Source organism: Rana temporaria, chromosome 1 (genome assembly GCF_905171775.1).
Source record: "Rana temporaria chromosome 1, aRanTem1.1, whole genome shotgun sequence".
NCBI classification, from domain to species: Eukaryota; Metazoa; Chordata; class Amphibia; order Anura; family Ranidae; genus Rana; species Rana temporaria.
In genome coordinates, this window is record NC_053489.1 from 631,849,051 (window position 1) to 631,871,515 (window position 22,465).

General features: G+C 46.8%; 1 protein-coding gene across 1 annotated transcript in view; it reads left to right on the forward strand.

Moving 5' to 3' along the window:
* The first annotated feature begins 1,623 nt into the window (after nucleotides 1–1,623).
* CRMP1 (collapsin response mediator protein 1) overlaps nucleotides 1,624–22,465 on the forward strand; it is a 120,852-nt gene continuing 100,010 nt past the window's right edge. Inside the window, exon 1 of the mRNA XM_040335405.1 lies at nucleotides 1,624–2,306. Within this exon, the coding sequence (XP_040191339.1) occupies nucleotides 1,932–2,306 (375 nt within the window). The 5' untranslated portion in view covers nucleotides 1,624–1,931. The remainder of the gene's footprint in view (nucleotides 2,307–22,465) is intronic.

The following is a 22,465-nucleotide window of genomic DNA, read 5'->3' on the forward strand; positions in this document are numbered from 1 at the left end:
CAGGAGATACGCCGTCGTATCTCTTTGGTGAATCTGGCCCAGAGTTTCCCCCATCCCTTTTTCTGCAGCCAGGCAGCATAGGGAATCTGCATAGCACAGGGTGATTAGGGTGTGCCCAGGCACACCCTGTGCGCACACCTATGGTACTAGATATTACTACTACTAGATATAGCAGGACCTGGATAAAGGAGAACTTTCATAGATAAATTGGAGGAAGTGATAGTTCTATACCAGTTGAATCAATGTAATTTATTTCATGTCCAGTACTAGATAAACTACTACTACGGTAAGTAGGATCTGGATAAATGAGAACCTTCATAGATGTATTGAGGAAATATTAGTGTGGTGCTAGTTTACTCAATATAGACTACTATTTCTTGCCTATGCCAGATTCCCTTAATGATGAGTGGATGAGGAAGAGGTGGGGGGACACATGAGGAAGAGGTGGGGGGACACAGGAGGAAGAGGTGGGGGGACACATGAGGAAGAGGTGGGGGGACACATGAGGAAGAGGTGGGGGGACACATGAGGAAGAGGTGGGGGGACACATGAGGAAGAGGTGGGGGGACACATGAGGAAGAGGTGGGGGACACATGAGGAAGAGGTGGGGGGACACATGAGGAAGAGGTGGGGGGACACATGAGGATGAGGTGGGGGGACACATGAGGAAGAGGTGGGGGGACACATGAGGAAGAGGTGGGGGGACACAGGAGGAAGAGGTGGGGGGACACATGAGGAAGAGGTGGGGGACACATGAGGAAGAGGTGGGGGGACACATGAGGAAGAGGTGGGGGGACACATGAGGAAGAGGTGGGGGGACACATGAGGATGAGGTGGGGGGACACATGAGGAAGAGGTGGGGGGACACATGAGGAAGAGGTGGGGGGACACAGGAGGAAGAGGTGGGGGGACACATGAGGAAGAGGTGGGGGACACATGAGGATGAGGTGGGGGGACACATGAGGAAGAGGTGGGGGGACACATGAGGAAGAGGTGGGGGGACACATGAGGATGAGGTGGGGGGACACATGAGGAAGAGGTGGGGGACACATGAGGAAGAGGTGGGGGGACACATGAGGAAGAGGTGGGGGGACACATGAGGAAGAGGTGGGGGGACACATGAGGAAGAGGTGGGGGGACACATGAGGATGAGGTGGGGGGACACATGAGGAAGAGGTGGGGGGACACATGAGGAAGAGGTGGGGGGACACAGGAGGAAGAGGTGGGGGGACACATGAGGAAGAGGTGGGGGACACATGAGGAAGAGGTGGGGGGACACATGAGGAAGAGGTGGGGGGACACATGAGGATGAGGTGGGGGGACACATGAGGAAGAGGTGGGGGGACACATGAGGAAGAGGTGGGGGGACACATGAGGAAGAGGTGGGGGGACACAGGAGGAAGAGGTGGGGGGACACATGAGGAAGAGGTGGGGGACACATGAGGAAGAGGTGGGGGGACACATGAGGAAGAGGTGGGGGGACACATGAGGAAGAGGTGGGGGGACACATGAGGAAGAGGTGGGGGGACACATGAGGAAGAGGTGGGGGACACATAATGTGTCTGGTGGTGGTGGGAGGTGATGGAAAGCTCCATAGATCCCTCTTCCTAGAGGTGTCCCTGTAGAGCAGGCAGTGCCTGGAGGGAGTGAGCAGGGCTGTGTGTGCTCCAGTCTCAGGCACCAGCCATTGGAACAGGCGCAGCATCTCCTATCAGATCCTGATCTGCTCCTCATCTACCTCCAGGATTGTCCATTGTGAATCCAGATTGCACATTTGCTCTGCTGGTAACAATAGGGTTGTGGTGTCTCTCCCCATACAGACACCGCACTGCTGCATTTTATATGATCATCATTATCCTCAGCACCAGCAGCAGCAGCCGCAGCCGCCCCCTCCTCTCCTCCATCCACACACAGGGCTGTCGGGGTGTAGCATGGCAGCGGAGAGGAAGCGGAATTGGAATAAAGAAGATGATCTGCCCGTCTACCTGGCCAGACCGGGCACCACTGCCCAGACCCCCCGGGTGAAGTACGGCGGCATGTTCGCCAACGTGGAGGGCGCCTATGAGAATAAGACCATTGACTTCGATGCGTACAGCGTGGGGAAGAAAGGGACCCGCACCCCGAGGAGCCAAAGCAGGCCGGACATGATGGACGGGGACAATTTCAGCGAAACGGCCAGCGATGTCAGCGAGATCTCCGGATCTGTCATCAGCTCCCCCGGGGAGAGGGACGACAGGACCCCCGGCATAGAGATCAAGTACTCCGGGGGCAACAAGGAGCTGCTGCAGGGCGAGGACAATGGCAAGGTAGAGTGACAGCTGGGAGAGGCTGGGGGGGGGGGGGGGGGGCTGCGACATCACTGGGGGCCCCGCACACTGACCTCAGGGGCCCATCATAGGGACAGCCTGGACATCAGAGCACTGGGCTTCTCCTGGGGGACCACAAGTCCCAGCATGGCCTGGCAGGATGATAGAGCATGCTGGGAGATGTAGTTTCTTCTGCCTGTGTCTTCAGGATATGCATATTGATGTGATGCTTCAGGCCTTTCAGATGGCAATATACCCAATGCATATCTATCTATCTATCTATCTATCTATCTATCTATCTATCTATCTATCTATCTATCTATCTATCTATCTATCTATTGATCTATCTATATATCTATCTGTCTGTCCCTACATTAATGCATCCACCAATTCATCTATCCATTCCTCCCCCTAGCCCCCCCTCCTTCCTTCCTTCCTTCCTTCCTTCCTCCCATTCATTCACCCTCCCCAACCTCTGACCATTCATTCATTCATCTTTCCTTCCTACCCTCCCATCCATTCAGCCCTCCCTCCATTCATTCATTATTCATTCGTTCATTCATCCTTCCTACCCATTTATCCCTTCCTCCCTCCCTTCCCATCCATTCATACCTCCCTTCCTTCCTTCCCATCCATCCATTCTTCCCTCACATTCATTCATCCCTCCCTCCCATCCATTTATTTATCCTTCATTTATTCATCCATCCCTCCCTCCATTCAATAAACTTTCATTCATTCATCCTTCCTTCCTATCCATTTATCCCTTCCTTCCTTCCTTCCTTCCTTCTTTCCTCCCTTCCCGTCCATACATCCCCCTTCCTTCCCATCCATTCATCCCTCCCTTCCTTCCCATCCATTCATCCCTCCCTTCCTTCCTTCCCATCTATTCATTCCTCCCTTCCTTCCCATCCATTCATCCCTCCTTCCTATCCATTCATCCCTTCCTCCCTCCCATCCATTCATCCCTTCCTCCCTCCCATCCATTCATCCCTCCCTTCCTTCCTTCCCATCTATTCATTCCTCCCCTCCTTCCTTCCTTCCTATCCATTTATCCCTTCCTTCCTTCCTTCCCATCTATTCATTCCTCCCGTCCTTCCTTCCTATCCATGTATCCCTTCCTTCCTCCCTTCCTTCCTTCCTTTCTTTCCCATCAATTCATCCCTCCCTTCCTTCCTTCCCATCTATTCATTCCTCCCTTCCTTCCTTCCTTCCCATCCATTCATCCCTCCCTTCCTTCCTTCCCATCTATTCATTCATCCCTCCTTCCTATCCATTCATCCCTTCCTCCCTCCCATCCATTCATCCCTTCCTCCCTCCCATTCATTCATCCCTTCCTCCCTCCCATACATTCATCCCTCCCTTCCATTCATCCCTCCCTTCCTTCCTTCCCATCCATTCATCCCTCCCTTCCTTCCTTCCCATCCATTTATTTATCCTTCATTCATTCATCCATTCATCCTTCCTTCCTTACTATCCATTCATCTCTTCCTCCCTCCCCCCTCTAATCCCTTCCTCCCTTCCCATCCATTCAACCTTCCCTCCATTAATTTATCCTTCATTCATCCATCCATTCATCCTTTCTTCCTATCCATTCCTTCCTTCCTTCCCATGCATTCATCCCTCCATTTATTAATTTATCCATCTATTCAAACCTTCTAGGGGAAAATCTTCAAAGCCTAGAATTATTTAATTTTCTTTAATACAATATGGAGTTGTCATATCTATCTATCTATCTATCTATCTATCTATCTATCTATCTATCTATCTATCTATCTATCTATCTATCTATCTATCTATCTATCTATCTATCTATCTGTTACAACATGGCCTAGTCTGAAAAAAGAGATGCAGTAGCCTGTGGATGTATCTAATCATTAATATTTAGTGGAAAATTGAGTGATTATCTGTATGCTGATACAAAACACACGATAAAATGAGAATATAGTGGATTGTCATTGCTTTTATTCAGCCTGTACCGATCATGCAGGCCTGGTAGTCTGGAATGAATAGAGATTGAAGTGTACTGCACACATATTTTCTGAGTTGTGGAGCGCATGTTCCAGAGTCAGATCACTGGGACTGTCCTATGTATTCCTCAATATTTATTTTATATTTATATGTATCGGTCAATATTTATTTTATATTTATATGTATCGGTCAATATTTATTTTATATTTATATGTATCGGTCAATATTTATTTTATATTTATAGGTATTCCTTAATATTTATTTTATATTTATATGTATTAGTCAATATGTAGGCCCAGATTCACAAAGAGTTACACCGGCGTATCAGTAGATATGCCGACGTAACTCCGAATCTAAGCCCGTCGCAAGCGCCCATGCAGAAGATTAAAAAAATCTACCAACATAGCAACAAGTGATGAAAAGATGATAGTTTTTCCTATTGGCTAAAAAAAAAACGTCAAAGTACAAAAACGTCGGACAACGCTGTATGCAAACGCGCATATTAGCATGAATACACGCGACAAAACGCCAGAAAAAAACACCGGAAAACGCCGCTATTGCCTACGCCTAGGTGTGAATGCAGCCTTAGGGTGCAATATTTACGCTGGCCGCTAGGTGGAGCTTCCATTGAGTTCGGCGTAGAATATGCAAATGAGTCGTTACGCCGATTCACGAACGTACGCTTGCCCGTCGCAGTAAAGATACGCCGTCTCCGTGAGAGATACGCCGCGTAAAGATAAACATGCCCCCTAGGTGGCGTATCCAATGTTAAGTATGGCCGTCGTTCCCGCGTCGCAATTTGAAAATTTTACGCCGTTTGCGTAACTCGTCCGTGAATGGGGCTGGACGTCATTTACATCCACGTCAAAACCAATGACGTCCTTGCGACGTCATTTAAAGCAATGCACGCCGGGATATTTAAGGGATGGCGCATGCGCAGTTCGTTCGGCGCGGGGACGGGCTTCATTTAAATGAAACACGCCCCCTACCCGCCGAATTTGAATTCCGCTGGGTGATTTACACTACGGAGCCGCAACTTTACAGGCAAGTGCTTTGTGAATAAAGCACTTGCCTGATAAACTTGCGGCGGCGTAACGTAAATCAAATACGTTACGCCCGCCCCATCTACGTGAATCTGGCCCGTAATGTTTAGGTTGGGATTGTCCCTGCAGATCAGTGTAGTGCTCGGTGTCGGGGGAATGTGATGTAAGAGGGGATTGGCTGGAGAGTGTGGGGGCCTCCCGTCTCCTCTTCCCCTGTTTGCCTTCTGTCCCAGCACACTCACTTTGCATTCTAATGTCCCGAGTCGGCCAATTTGGGACAGGCTATCTGTATTTCAGTTTACAGCATGCTGACATGAATGTTAATGTACAAGCTGGATTCAGAAAGGCCTAGCTCACCTACTGGCCACTAGAATAACAATCGTCATAATCACTTAAATAGGAGGCCAGTGCAGTGGACACAGTGATTTATTACTGTAAATAACAAACATACAATAATAAACACGACTTTCCCATACCCGTATCCAGCAAAATGACCAATAACAGCTGATTGGTATATTTCTTACCGTTGTGCTTGTGTGAAATAAAACTTTGAGACAATAAAATGTAACAAATGATAAAGGGGAAGGTGAACCAGCCTTTTTCATTCTTTCTTATTTAAAGCCGAGGTTCACAGTGGACTGCGGGAATGAAGCTGCGCAAGTTCAGCTGAACTCGCACGATTTCACTCCCGCTTGTCAGTCCCGATTTTGGCCGCGATTAAAGAGATATATGTGCAGTTTCTGCACAGGACGTCAATGTAAATCCCGGGCCCAAATTGCAAAAAGTAGTACAGAAACTACTTTTCAAATCGGTGCAGCGCTGCAGATGTGGCGTTGCACCAATTAGGATGGTGCCATTGCCGGCAATTGCCGGAAAATGCTGCCGATTTGACATGCAATTTGGCACCATGGTCTAAACCCTTGGAATAATTTTCTGGTCTTGAGAAACCCCTGTTAAAGTGGTGTTCCGCCCCCCCCCGCAAAAAAATAAAAGTCAGCAGCTACAAATACTGTAGTTGCTGACTTTTAATATTAGGACACTTAGCTGTCCAGAGTTCCCGCGATGACGACACCCCAGCCGATTTTCAGATCGGCTGTCGTTTGCTTCCACCACCATTTCTGGTAGTCGCTACCCTACTGTGCATGTGTGAAGCGCGCTTTCTAATTGGCCCGGCAGCGGAGGAAGGAGGAGGGGGGCCGGACTTCAGAGGGACGGTGCCTCAGCACCGTCTCCATAAGCGCAGAAGGAGGACCTGACAAAAACAGGTACCTGTTCCTCCCCTCCCCCTGAAAGGTGCCAATGGATGGGGGAGAGGAGACAGATAAGCGGAATTTCCACTTTTGAGTGGAACGCTGCTTTAAAACTAATTTTATTGGGTGTCAGTGGTTAGAATACTCAATATATATATGACCATTGGAAAGAATGCCCCCTTACATTGGTGGTCAGAATACTACCCTTACAGATAGCTAAAAAGGTAATTGGTGTCATGCAGCTGGCTATGCCAAGTGGTGTTAGCCCTGGAACTATGCAGGCACCATCAAAGAGGAGATCAATCATCTGCAGCAGTAGTCTCCATACTGTGGCCTGCAGGTCGGACGCTGCCCTTTGCTTGCCATTATCCGGCCCTTTGGGCACTAGTCCTCCCACTGATATAAGGCACTTTCCTTCCCACTGACAGTAACGATGAGGCACTATTCCTTTCACTGACTCTAAAGATGGAGCACTATTCCTTCCACTGATACAAACAATGAGGCACTATTCCTTCCACTGACACTAAAGATGGAGCACTATTCCTTCCACTGACATTAAAGATGGAGCACTATTCCTTCCACTGATACAAACAATGAGGCACTATTCCTTCCACTGACACTAAAGATGGAGCACTTTTCCTCTTACTGGGGGGTTGCTGCACACAAGGGCCCGGATTCACGTAGCACTTACGCCGACGTATCTCGAGATACGCCGCTTAAGTGTCAATGTGCGCCGTCGTATCTTTGCGCCGTGCCCATAGAACTAGATACGCCTGAAAATAGGCTTCCTCCGACCGACGTAACTTTCCTACCACGGCGTATCTTGGGCGCATATTTACGCAGGCCGCCTCATTGCAAATATGCAAACGAGGGAGATACGGCGATTCACGAATGTAGTTGCGCCCGGCGCATAATATACGCGGTTTGCGTAAGGCTTACGTCCGGCGTATAGTTATTCCCCATCTATGAGGCGCAACTCATGCAAAGGTATGGACCAGGGAACAGCCGTCGTATTTTACGTTGTTTACGTAGTAGTACGTGAATAGGGCTGGGCGTAGGTTACGTTCATGTCGTAGGCATTGAGCCGTCGTATCTTAGGGAGTATATTCGACGTGATTCTGAGCGTGCGCACTGGGATACGTCCACGGGACGGTGCATGCGCTGTTCGTTCGGCCCATCATTTGCATGGGGCCACACTTCATTTAAATGGATCACGCCCACTTCCACCTACTTTGAATTAGGCCGGCTTACGCCTATGATTTTATGTTACGCCAGCGCAACGTTGGGAGCAAGTGCTTTGTGAATACTGTGCTTGCCTCTCTGTGTTACGTCGGCGTAGCGCATATGAGATGCGCTACGCCGGCAGAAATATGCGCCGCTGTCTGTGAATCCGGCCCAAGGTTTTTTTCCTTCATGCATAAAATGCATGAATGTAAAAAAAAAATTCGCCTTTAGAACCATGTTAATCCCTGTACTTTGGTGCTTACTACAATGATTTTTAGCTCCATAGGGATTCCATTGCATAGGGTATGACACATCCATATTTTTATTTGTCCAAGCTGGACCAATGTAACCATTCAAAGACTGCCACACCTAAACTTCAGCTTTAAACACAACTAGAATAAATAAATGAATAAACTTTGGCCATATTCTTTTCCTCTATTCACCTGTACAGCAACACTCACACCAGGAGAGGTAAAGAGGGCAGCGTGGGCCAATAAGTACTCTGTTGTTTTGAACACTGCTGTCAATTTAACACTGGAAACTTACATACTGAAGGAAAGAGAAAAAGATGAATATATTAGAATCAGGTTATCTGTGCACCTAAACGATGCTTGCATCGATACATTTAGGGTAGGTCTCTGTGTGTGGGATATTCGCTTCGATATGCATTTGATTGGCACAGTGGGAGCATTTCATGGTACAGTGGCTGTGTTTGATGGCACAGTGGCTGAGTTTGATGGCACAGTGGCTGAGTTTGATGGCACAGTGGCTGAGTTTGACGGTACAGTGGCTGCGTTTGATGGCACAGTGGGAGCATTTGATTGCACAGTGGGAGCCATTGATGGGGCACAGTGGGAGCGTTTGATGGGGCACAGTGGGAGCATTTGATAGGGCACAGTGTCTGCGTTTGATTGTACAGTGGCTGCATTTGATGGAACAGTGGCTGCATTTGATGGCACAATGGCTGCGTTTGATGGTACAGTGGGAGCATTTGATGGGGAACAGTGGGAGCATTTGATGGCACAGAGGGAGCATTTGATGGGGAACAGTGGGAGCATTTGATGGCACAGAGGGAGCATTTGATGGGCACAGTGACTGCGTTTGATGGTACAGTGGCTGCGTTTGATGGCACAGTGGCTGCGTTTAATGGTACAGTGGCTGCGTTTGATGGCATAGTGGCTGCATTTGATGGTACAGTGGCTGCATTTGATGGCACAGTGGCTGCGTTTGATGGCACAGTGGCTGCGTTTGATGGCAAGTGGGAGCATTTGATGGCACAGAGGGAGCATTTGATGGGAACAATGGCTGCATTTGATGGTAGAGTGGCTGCGTTTGATGGCACAGTGGCTGCGTTTAATGGTACATTGGCTGTGTTTGATGGCATAGTGGCTGCGTTTGATGGCATAGTGGCTGCGTTTGATGGCACAGTGGCTGCATTTGATGGCACAGTGGCTGCATTTGATGGCACAGTGGCTGTGTTTGATGGTACAGTAGGAGCATTTGATGGCACAGTGGAAGCATTTGATGGGGCACAGTGGGAGCATTAGATGGAGCACAGTGGGAGCATTTGTAGGTGTAATGGCTGCATCTGATGGTACAGTGGCTGTATTTTTATTTATTTTTAAGAATTTGTCAGTTTGTTTGTATTCCCCCAAAAATTTTAAGCACCAGCTGACACTGTGATACACAGAGATGAAACAAATCTCCCTTCATAAGTTTTACATGTATATCTGCTGTCTTCAGCTTTATATACTGTTTAGAAAGTGCACGTCCTGTTAGAATTTTCTTTTCCTGTTCCAGCAGGGGGAGGGGATTCTTGCCATACATTGTGAGACAGCTGATTGGAGGACAGGCGCACACACCCCCACTTCACATATGCAGAGACGTTTGATGGTACAGTGGGAGCATTTGATGGGGCACAGTGGGAGCATTTCATGGTACAGTGGCTGCGTTTGATGTTACAGTGGCTGTGTTTATTGGTACAGTTGGAGCATTTGATGGCACAGTGGCTGCGTTTAATGGTACAGTTGGAGCATTTGATGGGGCACAGTGGCTGCGTTTGATGGCACAGTGGCTGCGTTTGATGGTACAGTTGGAGCATTTGATGGGGCACAGTGGCTGTGTTTGATGGTACAGTTGGAGCATTTGATGGGGCACAGTGGCTGCGTTTGATGGCACAGTGGCTGCGTTTAATGGTACAGTGGCTGCGTTTGATGGTACAGTTGGAGCATTTGATTGGGCACAGTGGCTGCGTTTGATGGCACAGTGGCTGCGTTTAATGGTACAGTGGCTGCGTTTGATGGTACAGTTGGAGCATTTGATGGGGCACAGTGGCTGCGTTTGATGGCACAGTGGCTGCGTTTAATGGTACAGTGGCTGCGTTTGATGGTACAGTTGGAGCATTTGATGGGGCACAGTGGCTGCGTTTAATGGTACAGTGGCTGCGTTTAATGGTACAGTGGCTGTGTTTAATGGCACAGTGGCTGCGTTTGATGGTACAGTTGGAGCATTTGATGGCACAGTGGCTGCGTTTAATGGTACAGTGGCTGCGTTTGATGGTACAGTTGGAACATTTGATGGGGCACAGTGGCTGCGTTTGATGGCACAGTGGCTGCGTTTGATGGTACAGTGGCTGTGTTTAATGGCACAGTGGCTGCGTTTGATGGTACAGTTGGAGCATTTGATGGGGCACAGTGGCTGCGTTTAATGGTACAGTGGCTGTGTTTAATGGCACAGTGGCTGCGTTTGATGGTACAGTGGCTGTGTTTAATGGCACAGTGGCTGCGTTTGATGGTACAGTTGGAGCATTTGATGGCACAGTGGCTGCGTTTAATGGTACAGTGGCTGCGTTTGATGGTACAGTTGGAACATTTGATGGGGCACAGTGGAAGCATTTGATGGGGCACAGTGGCTGCGTTTAATGGTACAGTGGCTGCCTTATTATAGGATTATTATAGGCTTACCTGTAGGTACAATTAAAGAGGAAGACTTTACTTCCTCTTTAAGCTACAGCTTGATCAATAAAGATCATATGGATACAAAGCTAACATTATTACCTAATAGTGAGGATTATTACCTAATCCTCACTATCCCCATTACGGAGATCCGTTCATGACTAACCACTACTTTGCCATTTATTTATTTTTTACAGACGTGGATTATTTTAGTTTTAGTAAGTATCTCTTACTGGTATAGAACAGGTAATTATTTTTTCTTCAATTATCAGCTTTAATTTAACTCACCTCGACTTGATTCTGAGCATGCGCGGGTTTTGAACCGATGCTTTTGTGTACTAACCATCGGTTTGGCCCGATCGGTCAGCGGTCCATCTGTTCGAAGGACAAAGACCGATGGGCCGTACACACGGTCGGTTTGGACCGATGAAACTGAACCTCGGTCCATTCTCATCGGTCGTGTGTACGCGGCCTAAGTGACACTTTACGGGAACCAGTGACTTTAATATAGTGATCAGTGCTAAAAATATGCACTGTCACTGTACTAATGACACTGGCTGGGAAGGGGATAACATCTAGGGCAATCAAAGGGTTAAATGTGTGCCTAACAAGTGTTTTCTTACTGTGGAGGAGGTGCTTTTACTAAGGGAAGGCATAGATCCCATAGGATCAATGTCTTCCATACTGACAGAAGTACAATCTGCCTTGTTTACATAGGCCGACCACAGTGCTGCCTGTGTACATACCGATCAGTGGGTACTGGTGGACATCGAGTCCGCCGAAACCGCTGATTGGCTCCCATATACGTGATCCTGCACAGCACGACGGCCCTGTAGCATTAAATCTGCTATTAGGTGATCAGCAACTGGTTAACTTCATCAGCATTTTGATAACTCACAGGCAGCAGGCACTCTATCATGGCTCTGACTGGCTCTGTTAGAATGTGTCACATAACATGGGTAGGTGCAGGGGGGGGGGGTGTAATTCAGAACTTTTTTTTTCATTCTGCACTGACTGTCTTTAAAATTGCCCCAACGCCTGTTCAAATCCAATCCAGGGGACAAAACCGGGGACAGACTTGGTCCGGGGACAGTGTCCTCAATCCGGGGACTGTCCCCAGAAACCGGGGATGTCTGGTCACCCTATTCTAAACTGCAGATAAAGTTTTAACCAGGGAGTCTTCACATAGTAACCGTTCCAGAGAGGAGGCTGAGTCACTAGCTCGAGTGATTCAAACTGCATGCCACAGTTATAGGTAACGGAAGAAGCATCAATTTGGGAGGGCAAATTTGCTCTTGAGCTGGTCAAACGTCATCAGTTTACCTTGAAAGACAATATCGCAGATTGCCTTGATACCCTTTCCCACCCATGAAGCAGGGTCAGGTATTCACATCAGATGATGATAGCAACCCACATAGCAAGTATAACTTACCACAAATTTGTGTCGGTGTTGAATTGTAAAGTCTGTTAACTTGTTGCACACTTTCAGAGCACTTGAAGCACAAGTTCTAGGTGACACTTTTTCAATTTGTAGCATATTTGCGTGGCAAGTCTCTAGCAAGAGCAATGTTGCAGTGGTGAGTCTACAGCAAGATTTCTGCAAGTCCACAGCATGAAAATTCAGTCACAGTGACCCCTGTGGTGGGATGACATGACTGAACCAGAAATTGCCGCAGACTTAGGCCTCGTACACACGACGGGACTGTCTGATGAAAACGGTCCGCTGGACCGTTTTCATCGGACATGTCCGCTGGGAGAATTTGGTCTGATGGCTGTACACACCATCAGACCAAATCCTGCGCAGACAGAATACGCGGTGACGACGCGGCGACGATGACGCGGCGACGTGTGCGAACCCGGAAGTTCAATGCTTCCACGCATGCGTCAAATCACTTTGACGTGATGCACGGGTTCTCGGGCCAGCGGACATGTGCGATGAGTCGTACTGACCAAGTGTATGTTATTTGCGCGGCGCTGCAGAACGAAATTTTAAAAGCCTTAAAGGGCCCGTTTTTTTTTTATGACTACAGGGGGGGGGCGGCGCCCGAGCGCCCCCTATGCACGGGCCGCCACTGAATGGAACCCCAAATGGGACAGGGGTTAACGCCGTTTAAGATATTCCATTCCGAACCCAAGACAGCTTATCGACACTCCACAATCCGGCGAACACGACCCATACGGATTTCCCCAGAAACGAGACACACAGCTCTGTTCTCTGGTTCAAAACGAATAGACAATCTTTATTGAGAAGGCAGGCTCTTATATACACCAAAAAGAATACTGCAGTAATCAAATGGACAATGACTCAACTCCACCCACAACATTATACAATGGTTCCTAACGAGCCCCCCTCAATACACATTCCTTTAGTAGACATAATTTACATGAGCTAATTAACTAATCATTTACCCAGACAAGGTGACTCCGAGATATGACCTTTCAAGATAGACATCTGCTATACAATACACATTCCTTTAGTAGACATAATTTACATGAGCTAATTAACTAATCATTTACCCAGACAAGGTGACTCCGAGATATGACCTTTCAAGATAGACACCTGCTATACATTCATTTAGTATACATAATTTACATGAGCTAATTAACTACAGCTCACAAGTCAGACATCTGACCTTTAGACTATGCTAACTCACAACACACATCTATCATCAATAGAACTTTCACACAATACAGTGTCAATTAGCATAACACAATGAAAGGTTCTTAGGAGCCATACTAAGATTAATTTACATTACAGTAGCAGACTTAATTACCACAGCAAGCTTATAGTACACATCAGCCAACACACAATATATATACAATATATACAATATCTATACCTCATTAAATGTGACTAGCACAGACCATAGTGGGGTTCTCATTCACCCTGTGCCCCTAATAGAGCCACAGGGTGATCTACACATAAGAGGCATCAGTGAAGCTGAAACAGGAGTATCTCATACTTTCTAAGCGCTTCTGGATTCCACGGGCCCTACCGTTACACATTTTATAACAGCAGTCTTTATACAAATGTTATTTTAAACGTATTTGTACTTGTAGAACTAGGCCAGAGAATAGACAGAGTGTTTTTTGATGGTTTTAATTTACAATGTACCTTGGTGTCTTGGGTACGGTGTTGGTAAGGTCTGTAATTTGGAAAATGTCCGCCACAGCCTTGGTCCATGCCTTTCCCTGCTGTGTACTACACCAACATATTTCATCCCAGTCAGGGATTTCATCAGGATCATCCAATATGTCTGTGTTTGGTTTTCGAAATTTGCTATGTTTGTTTGCAGCATGCTGCTGTTCCTCTGATGCATGCTTACAATAGAATAGTAACTAATCCCTAACCTGGAAATAACCTCTAACCATCAACCTAATCATAGCCGCAACCATCCCCCTAACACTAATCCTAACCAGCCCCCTTACACTAATCCTAACCAACCGCATAACAATAATCCTAACCAACACTCTACCACTAATCCTAACCAGCCTTCCTAACACTAATCTTCCTAACCAACCCCTTAAAGAATGTCAGGTATTGATACTTTTACATAGTTACGTTTGTCCAGTTTGGACTAATGTAATTATACATATACCAAACTGGGGAGATCCTTTTACCTGCTGGAAATCACTGTAGTAAATGCTGTTACCACAGAGATCTGCACTAGCTTATGGGTTCTGAACACAGGAGGTTTGAGACTCATCATGAGTGCCATTTATTAAGAAAATGCAAAATGTTCTGTACATGGCACCTATGCTAGTAGTTGACCTCCTGTGCTCACAATACAGCACAGCGGGAACTTGGCACGGGACCCGGAAACTAGTGGAGATCACATGAGTAGTGGTGCCTATCACCGTAATTTCTAGCTTCTAGAGCAGGGGTCTCCAAAGTATGGCCCACGAGCCACATCTGACCCACTAGGATGTTTAGTGGCCCGCAGCTAGAGTCATCAGAATCACTGCAGGGACGGTCTCTCTACCAAAGCTTTGTTGGGTTGCAAAACCTGTGATGCATACTCACCCCCAGCAGCATTCAGCACAGATCCCGGAACCACTCCTAGCATCCAGCCTCAACCAATGAGACCTGCACCTCCCGGCTATCATCCTGCTGTTTACATCAGTGCACTTTAGAGCTATGAGTTAGCATACAGGGTACCTGTGTAACAGCGGGGCAGAAGTTGAGATGGGAGGTACAGAAGGTCTGCACTTTAGGAAAACTGTACAAAAGTAAAGTATGGAGAGACTGGTGGGTAGAAAACAAAAGTGTGGCATGGGGATGGATTGGCTTTGTTGGGGACACTGTTGTTGTTGGGGGGGTTGTAGAGTTGATTGCTCTGAAGGAGACATAATTGTGTTAGGGGTGATGACACAGTTTGGGAGGGGGGAGGTTTGATGGCACTCAAGGGGACAAAGTGTGGGTGTGTGTGTGTGTGTGTGGGGGGGGGGGTTATGGCACTAGAGGGGACACAGGTGTGTGTGTGTGGGGGGGTGTGACACTGAAGGGGGCACAGTTGTGTGTGGGTTGAGGGGGGGGTTATGACACTACAGGGGGCACAGTTGTGGGGGGGTTATGTAACAGAAGGGGACAAGTGTGTGTGTGTGGGGGGGGGGGGGGTGGAGGTTGATAGCTGTGATGGGGACACAGTTGTGAGTGCAGGGAAAAGTTGATGGACACACAAATGTGTGAAGTGAACATTCTTCACTTCAGAATAAATCTATTTTTAACCCCCTCAATGTAGAAAATACATTTATGGAGGTTTTTAGAAACATGGGGCCAGATCCACAAAAGGGATACGCAGGCGTATCTGCTGATACGCCGTCGTATCCCTGTTTCTATCTATGTGGCTGATTCATAGAATCAGTTACGCATAGATATCCCTAAGATCCGACACGTGTAATGGACTTATACTGTCGCATCTTAGGATGCAGTAACGCGGCCGCCGCTGGGGGCATTTCTCGTCCAGCGTTGGGTATGCAAATTAGCACTTACGGAGATCCACGAAGCTTTTTCCCTTCGTTATTTCTCCGTAAGTGTTAGTTTGTCGTCGCAAAATTAGGGCTGCTTTTACAAAGTGTAAACTTAGTACACCATGTAAAGGTATACCCTTCTTTACCGCGTCACTGTCAAATTTTTAAAACATTTTTTTTTTCCCGCCGCATCTCTTTTTTACCCGTCGCGATTCACAAAACTCGACGCAACGTAACGCAAAGCACGTCGGGAAAATAGCGTTGGGAGCATGCGCAGTACGTCCGGCGTGGGAGCGTGCCTAATTTAAATGGGACTCGCCCCATTAGATTGGGCACGCCTTGCGCCGGACAGATTTAAGTTACACCGCTGCAAATTTCTAGGTAAGTGCTTTGTGGATCGGGCACTTAGGTAGAAATTTTGCGGCGGTGTAACTTAAATCGGAACATTTAAGTTGCGCCCGCTGGTTGTGGATCTGGCCCATGGTCTCCAAAGACTTGGAAGCATTAAAAGTCAAGAAAGTCCAGGACCCTCAGTTTGTTAAGCGGGGTATGGAATCTCTCGAGGAACGTAGAGAGATTGTTATATGACCGGCAGACAAAGGAGGAGGTTTGGTTATCCTTAGTAAGGAGTATTACTCCTTACTAATATCGAAATGAGCCGCTTACTTAGTGATGGTGACACTTACAGGGTTCTTATTAAAGACCCAATATTAACTTATAAGGATGAGTTACACTCCATTATTGAAGACGGGAAAGACCAAAAAACTCTAAACAAGAAAGAATCACTTTACCTTGATCTATTGTTTTGCCGTACTCCGATTATTTATTTTTTACCTAAAATTCATAAACATAGTACTCATCCACCAGAGAGACCCATTGTGAATGGGATTGATTCTGTCTCAGCTAGACTGAGACAGTATATCGATTCATTCCTTCAACCATTAGTGCTAAAAACACCTTCCTTTTTAAAAGACACCAAGCACATCATACAGATCTTGGAAAGTTTAGAGTGCTCTTCCTCTACCATTCTTGTTACAGTGGACGTTAGCTCACTGTATACGAGTATTAGTCACAGTGATGCTATGTCATGAGTTGAATGGGCATTATCCTCTCCCTCTTTAGAGAATTTTTGCTTGGTTGTTTGGAATTCTGTCTATCGAGAAATTACTTCTGGTATGATAAGGAATTCTATTTACAAACCAGGGGAGTCGCAATGGGGCACGTTTTGCTCCCGGTGTCGCCAATTTATTTATGGCCAACTGGGAGGAACAGGCTGTTTTTGCACAGCGCCCTCCGGAGCTGATTTGCTATCGTCGATTTATCGACGATCTTATCTTGATTTGGAATGGTGAGAGGACGTTGATTCTTCATTGATTCCTTGAACACGAATGATAAGAGTATATCGTTGACGTAGAACATTGACTATGAAAAAGTGTTTTTTCTTGATTTGGTCATTAACAAGGGTTTGGACCATTTCAAATTAGTCAATTATTTCGAACCAACCGATCGTAATTCCTATATCCCCCTGGGGAGTTGTCTCCATCGTTCTTGTTTGTGCAAAGTCCCCAGGGGGCAGTTTATTAGGTTATGTCGGAATTGTACTAGTGATGATGATTTTCATGCTCAATCACAGGTATTGTATCCAGGTTTGAACAAAAAGGATATGATAAAAATTAGCTGCAATTCAAGCTAGCACTGGCCGAGTGCTTTGTTTGTACGTTTTTAGTTGTTTTATTCATTAAATCATTTTTCTATTCGGAGAGCACTATGGTATTGTTATTTGTCATTACATGATACATGCCAAATTGAGAGATTTCCATCGTCTGGTACATTGCTGCCTATCTCATAAGGACTTGGAGTTACCACATCACCCAATATACCCGTAAGGGAAGGCTGTATTTGACCCTTTCAATTCTGGGGTCCACGCTGTGAGGTGAGCGACCATTTGGTTCATATTGGTGTTTCACGTATCACGAAGATCTCTGTATGTTCCATTGTTTGCACTGAAAATCCCACGGAGGGTGTTATATTGCTTATATTATGGACATTTAGCACTGCACCATCTGTTTTATATTTGTTTTGAGGGATTTGTATTTTGACCCTGGTGATCAGCAGCTTTCATTTTGGGTCTTTTGTCATTTTGTGCTGATTTGTCATCTTTTTATACACAAATGTGTGCGTGTGTGTGGGAGGGCTCTGATGGGCACACAAATATGTGGGGGGCACCGATGGCCACACAAATATACAGAGGGGCTCTTATGGGCACACAAACGTGCAGAGGGGCTCTTATGGGCACACAAACGTTCGGAGGGGCTCCGATGGGCACACAAACTTGCGGAGGGGCCCTGATGGGCACACAAATGTGCGGAGGGGCTCCGATGGGCACACAAACTTGCGGAGGGGCCCTGATGGGCAAACAAATGTGCGGAGGGGCTCTGATGGAGACACCGGTTTGTAGGGATCGTCTGATGGGTGATGGGGACACCAATTTGCAGGGAAACACTGATGAGTGATGGGGAAGTAAGTGTGTGGGGAGACTCTGATGGGGACACATATGTAAGGAAGTTTAACCCGCTGCATAAGGCTACAGCATTTTGCTGCAAGAGTAGGATACAGATGCACCATACAGCCCCGCTTCCAGAAGCCGGGCACATTTTTTTCTATTCTGCTGTTGCGGAATTATTTATACACTTATTTTTTTGGGCATGTGAGTATGTGTAAAATTTACGATGTGGCCCTTGAAATGAAAAGTTTGGAGACTCTTGTTCTAGAGAGATCCCATAGGTATGGTATATGCAGAGTTACATTGCTCCAAGCTAGACCAAAGTAAATAAAAATAATCACACCTGGAATTCTTCTTTAACACTAAGGCCCCGTACACACGACCGTGTGTAGGCTCCATCAGACATTTGCTGTCGATATTTCCGACAACAAATGTTTGAGAGCTGGTTCTCAATTTTTTCCGACAACAAAAGTTCTTATCGTAAATTCCAATCTTGTGTATCCAATTCCGACGCACAAAAATCCTACGCATGCTCGGAATCAATTAGATGCATGCTCGGGATCATTGAACTTTATTTTTCTCGGCACGTTGTAGTGTTGTACGTCACCGTGCTCTTGGCAATCGGAATTTCCGAGCAACATTTGTGTGACCGTGTATATGCAAGACAAGTTTGAGCCAACATCCGTTGAAAAAAAATCCACAGTTTTGTTGTCAGAAATTCCGATCGTGTGTACGCATTAGAATTCAACCCCAAAACACATTCTGTTATTCCTCCTGAGTATGGGAATACCACATGTGTGATACTTTTAAAATGTTTGGACTGATTATGTAGCAGACAATGTATGTTGTGTATCACAAAAATCAACCAACATTGTATCAAAAATTGTATTGCAATGCTCTCCTCTATATGAGTGGTCAGGGTTTATTGCTTTGTGTAGCAACACAACTGGTATGTCGCTGCCTTCAGGAATGCCATGTTCATTGGCCAGAAAGCATAGGTGGCTGAACATAATAGTTCCTGTGGTTCCAGGAGTGCAGTTGTACGCGGGCATGGCTAGGACTGGTATCTCACAGAAACATAGTCAACATGATGTGCAGATGGGTCAGTTCAGATGACAGCAAGAGACATGGGGGGTTATTTACTAAAGCTGAACAGTGCAAAAACTGGTGCATCTCTACATAGAAACCAATTAGCTTTGAGGTTTTATTGCCAAAGCTTCATTGAACAAGCTGAAACTTGAAACCGATTAGCTACCATGCACAGCTTCACCAGATTCTGAGTGCACCGGCTTTAGTAAATTTCCCAAGCGGTCAGCAAACATGCAAAGGATCAAGAAACACTGTTGTTGGCTGTGAACCTAAACCAACTTTAGGGTCTCTGCTCCTGCATCTATGTCCCCCATTTAGGGTGTTCCACTGAGGGTGCAGATCAGGCTAGGAGTCCACCCTGACTCCATGTAATCCACATTGTGGTGGCAATCAGGAACAATTTTGCTGTCTGCACTGGTCTAGTCTGATGTTGATCAGGAACACGTCTACTTGTTGCACTGGTCTAGTGTGATGGTGATCAGGAACACTGCTGCTGGTTGCACTGGTCTAGTGTGATGGTGATCAGGAACACTGCTGCTGATTGCACTGGTCTAGTCTGATGTTGATCAGGACACGTCTGTTGGTTGCACTGGTCTAGTGTGGTAGTGATCAGGAACACTGCTGCTGGTTGCACTGGTCTAGTGTGATGGTGATCAGAATCACTGCTGCTGGTTGCACTGGCCTGGTGTGATGGTGATCAGAAACACTGCTGCTGGTTGCACTGGTCTAGTGGGATGGTGGTCAGGAACACTGCTGCTGGTTGCACTGGTCTAGTGGGATGGTGGTCAGGAACACTGCTGCTGGTTGCACTGGTCTAGTGGGATGGTGGTCAGAAACACTGCTGCTGGTTGCACTGGTCTAGTGGGATGGTGGTCAGGAACACTGCTGCTGGTTGCACTGGTCTAGTGTGATGGTGATCAGGAACACTGCTGCTGGTTGCACTGGTCTAGTGTGATGGTGTTCAGGAACACTGCTGCTGGTTGCACCAAGCTAGTGTGGTGATGATCAGGAACACTGCTGCTGGTTGCACTGGTCTAGTGGGATGGTGGTCAGGAACACTGCTGCTGGTTGCACTGGTCTAGTGGGATGGTGGCCAGGAACACTGCTGCTGGTTGCACTGGTCTAGCGTGATGTTGATCAGGAACACGTCTGTTGGTTGCGCTGGTCTAGCGTGATGGTGATCAGGAACACTGCTGCTGGTTGCATTGGTCTAGTGTGATGGTGATCAGGAACACTGCTGCTGGTTGCACTGGTCTAGTGTGATGGTGGCCAGGAACACTGCTGCTGGTTGCACTGGTCTAGTGTGATGGTGGCCAGGAACACTGCTGCTGGTTGCACTGATCTAGTGTGGTGGTGATCAGGAACACTGCTGCTGGTTGCACTGATCTAGTGTGATGGTGATCAGGAACACTGCTGCTGGTTGCACTGATCTAGTGTGATGGTGATCAGGAACACTACTGCTGGTTACATTGGTCTAGTGTGGTGGTGATCAGGAACACTACTGCTGGTTACATTGGTCTAGTGTGATGGTGATCAGGAACACGGCTGTTTGTTGCACTGGCCTAGTGTGATGGTGGTCAGGAACACTGCTGCTGGTTGCACTGGTCTAGTGTGATGGTGGTCAGGAACACTGCTGCTGGTTGCACTGGTCTAGTATTATTGTGATCAGGAACACTGCTGCTGGTTGCACTGGTCTAGTGTGATGGTGATCAGGAACACTGCTGCTGGTTGCACTGGTCTGGGGACTCTGTGACTGGTGTGGTGGCATTCATGAACACTGTGGTTGGCTGATGAAAGGGAAAATCAGCACTCAAGGATACTGATCAGGAAAATCTCACCACCTGATCCGAAGCCACAGGTGCTGGCAATGCATAGCATAATGCAAAATGAGGAAAGGATTTCTCGACAGCCGCACTCCAAAACGTGTTGCTTTTATTGTAAAACAAAAAACACAGGATACATGCCACAGCAAACGGCGTACAAGCTGACGCGTTTCACACCAAACCTTAGTGCTTAGTTATAGCTGTGTTTGCATGTATCCTGTGTTTTTTGTTTTACAATAAAAGCAACAAGTTTTGGAGTGCGGCTGTCCAGAAATCCTTTCCTCATTTTACACTGTGGTTGGCTGCACTGGTATGGTGACACTGTACTAATATGGATAGTAATCAGGGACTCTGGCTGGCTGCTGTAGTGACAAGGTGTAAAAAGAATGATCACGGAGTGTTTCCTACAATCCTGATCACTGTGAGAGGACACAGAGCACTGACTGCAGCATGCAGATTTTGTTTACATATGTGATCACTATGATTTGTCACAGTGATAACATGATACAGTGGTGGGAGAGGGAGGCCATAGATACAGTACAGACCAAAAGTTTGGACACACCTTCTCATTCAAAAAGTTTTCTTTATTTTCATGACTATGAAAATTGTAGATTCACACTGAAGGCATCCAAACTATGAATGAACACATGTGGAATTATACATAACAAAAAAGTGTGAAACAACTGAAAATATATTTCATATTCTAGGTTCTTCAAAGTAGCCACCTTTTGCTTTGATTACTGCTTGGCACACTCTTGGCATTCTCTTGATGAGCTTCAAGAGGTAGTCACCTGGCGCAGCACCCCATCACTCTCCTTCTTGGTCAAATAGCCCTTACACAGCCTGGAGGTGTGTTTGGGGTCATTGTCCTGTTGAAAAATAAATGGTGGTCCAACTAAACGCAAACCGGATGGAATAGCATGCCGCTGCAAGATGCTGTGGTAGCCATGCTGGTTCAGTATGCCTTAAATTTTGAATAAATCCCCAACAGTGTCACCAGCAAAGCACCCCCACACCATCACACCTCCTCCTCCATGCTTCACGGTGGGAACCAGGCATGTAGAGTCCATCCGTTCACCTTTTCTGCGTCGCACAAAGACACGGGGGTTGGAACCAAAGATCTCAAGTTTGGACTCATCAGACCAAAGCACAGATTTCCACTGGTCTAATGTCCATTCATTGTGTTCTTTAGCCCAAACAAGTCTCTTCTGCTTGTTGCCTTTCTTTAGCAGTGGTTTCCTAGCAGATATTCTACCATGAAGGCCTGATTCACACAGTCTCCTCTTACCAGTTCTAGAGATGTGTCTGCTGCAAAAGGTGGCTACTTTGAAGAA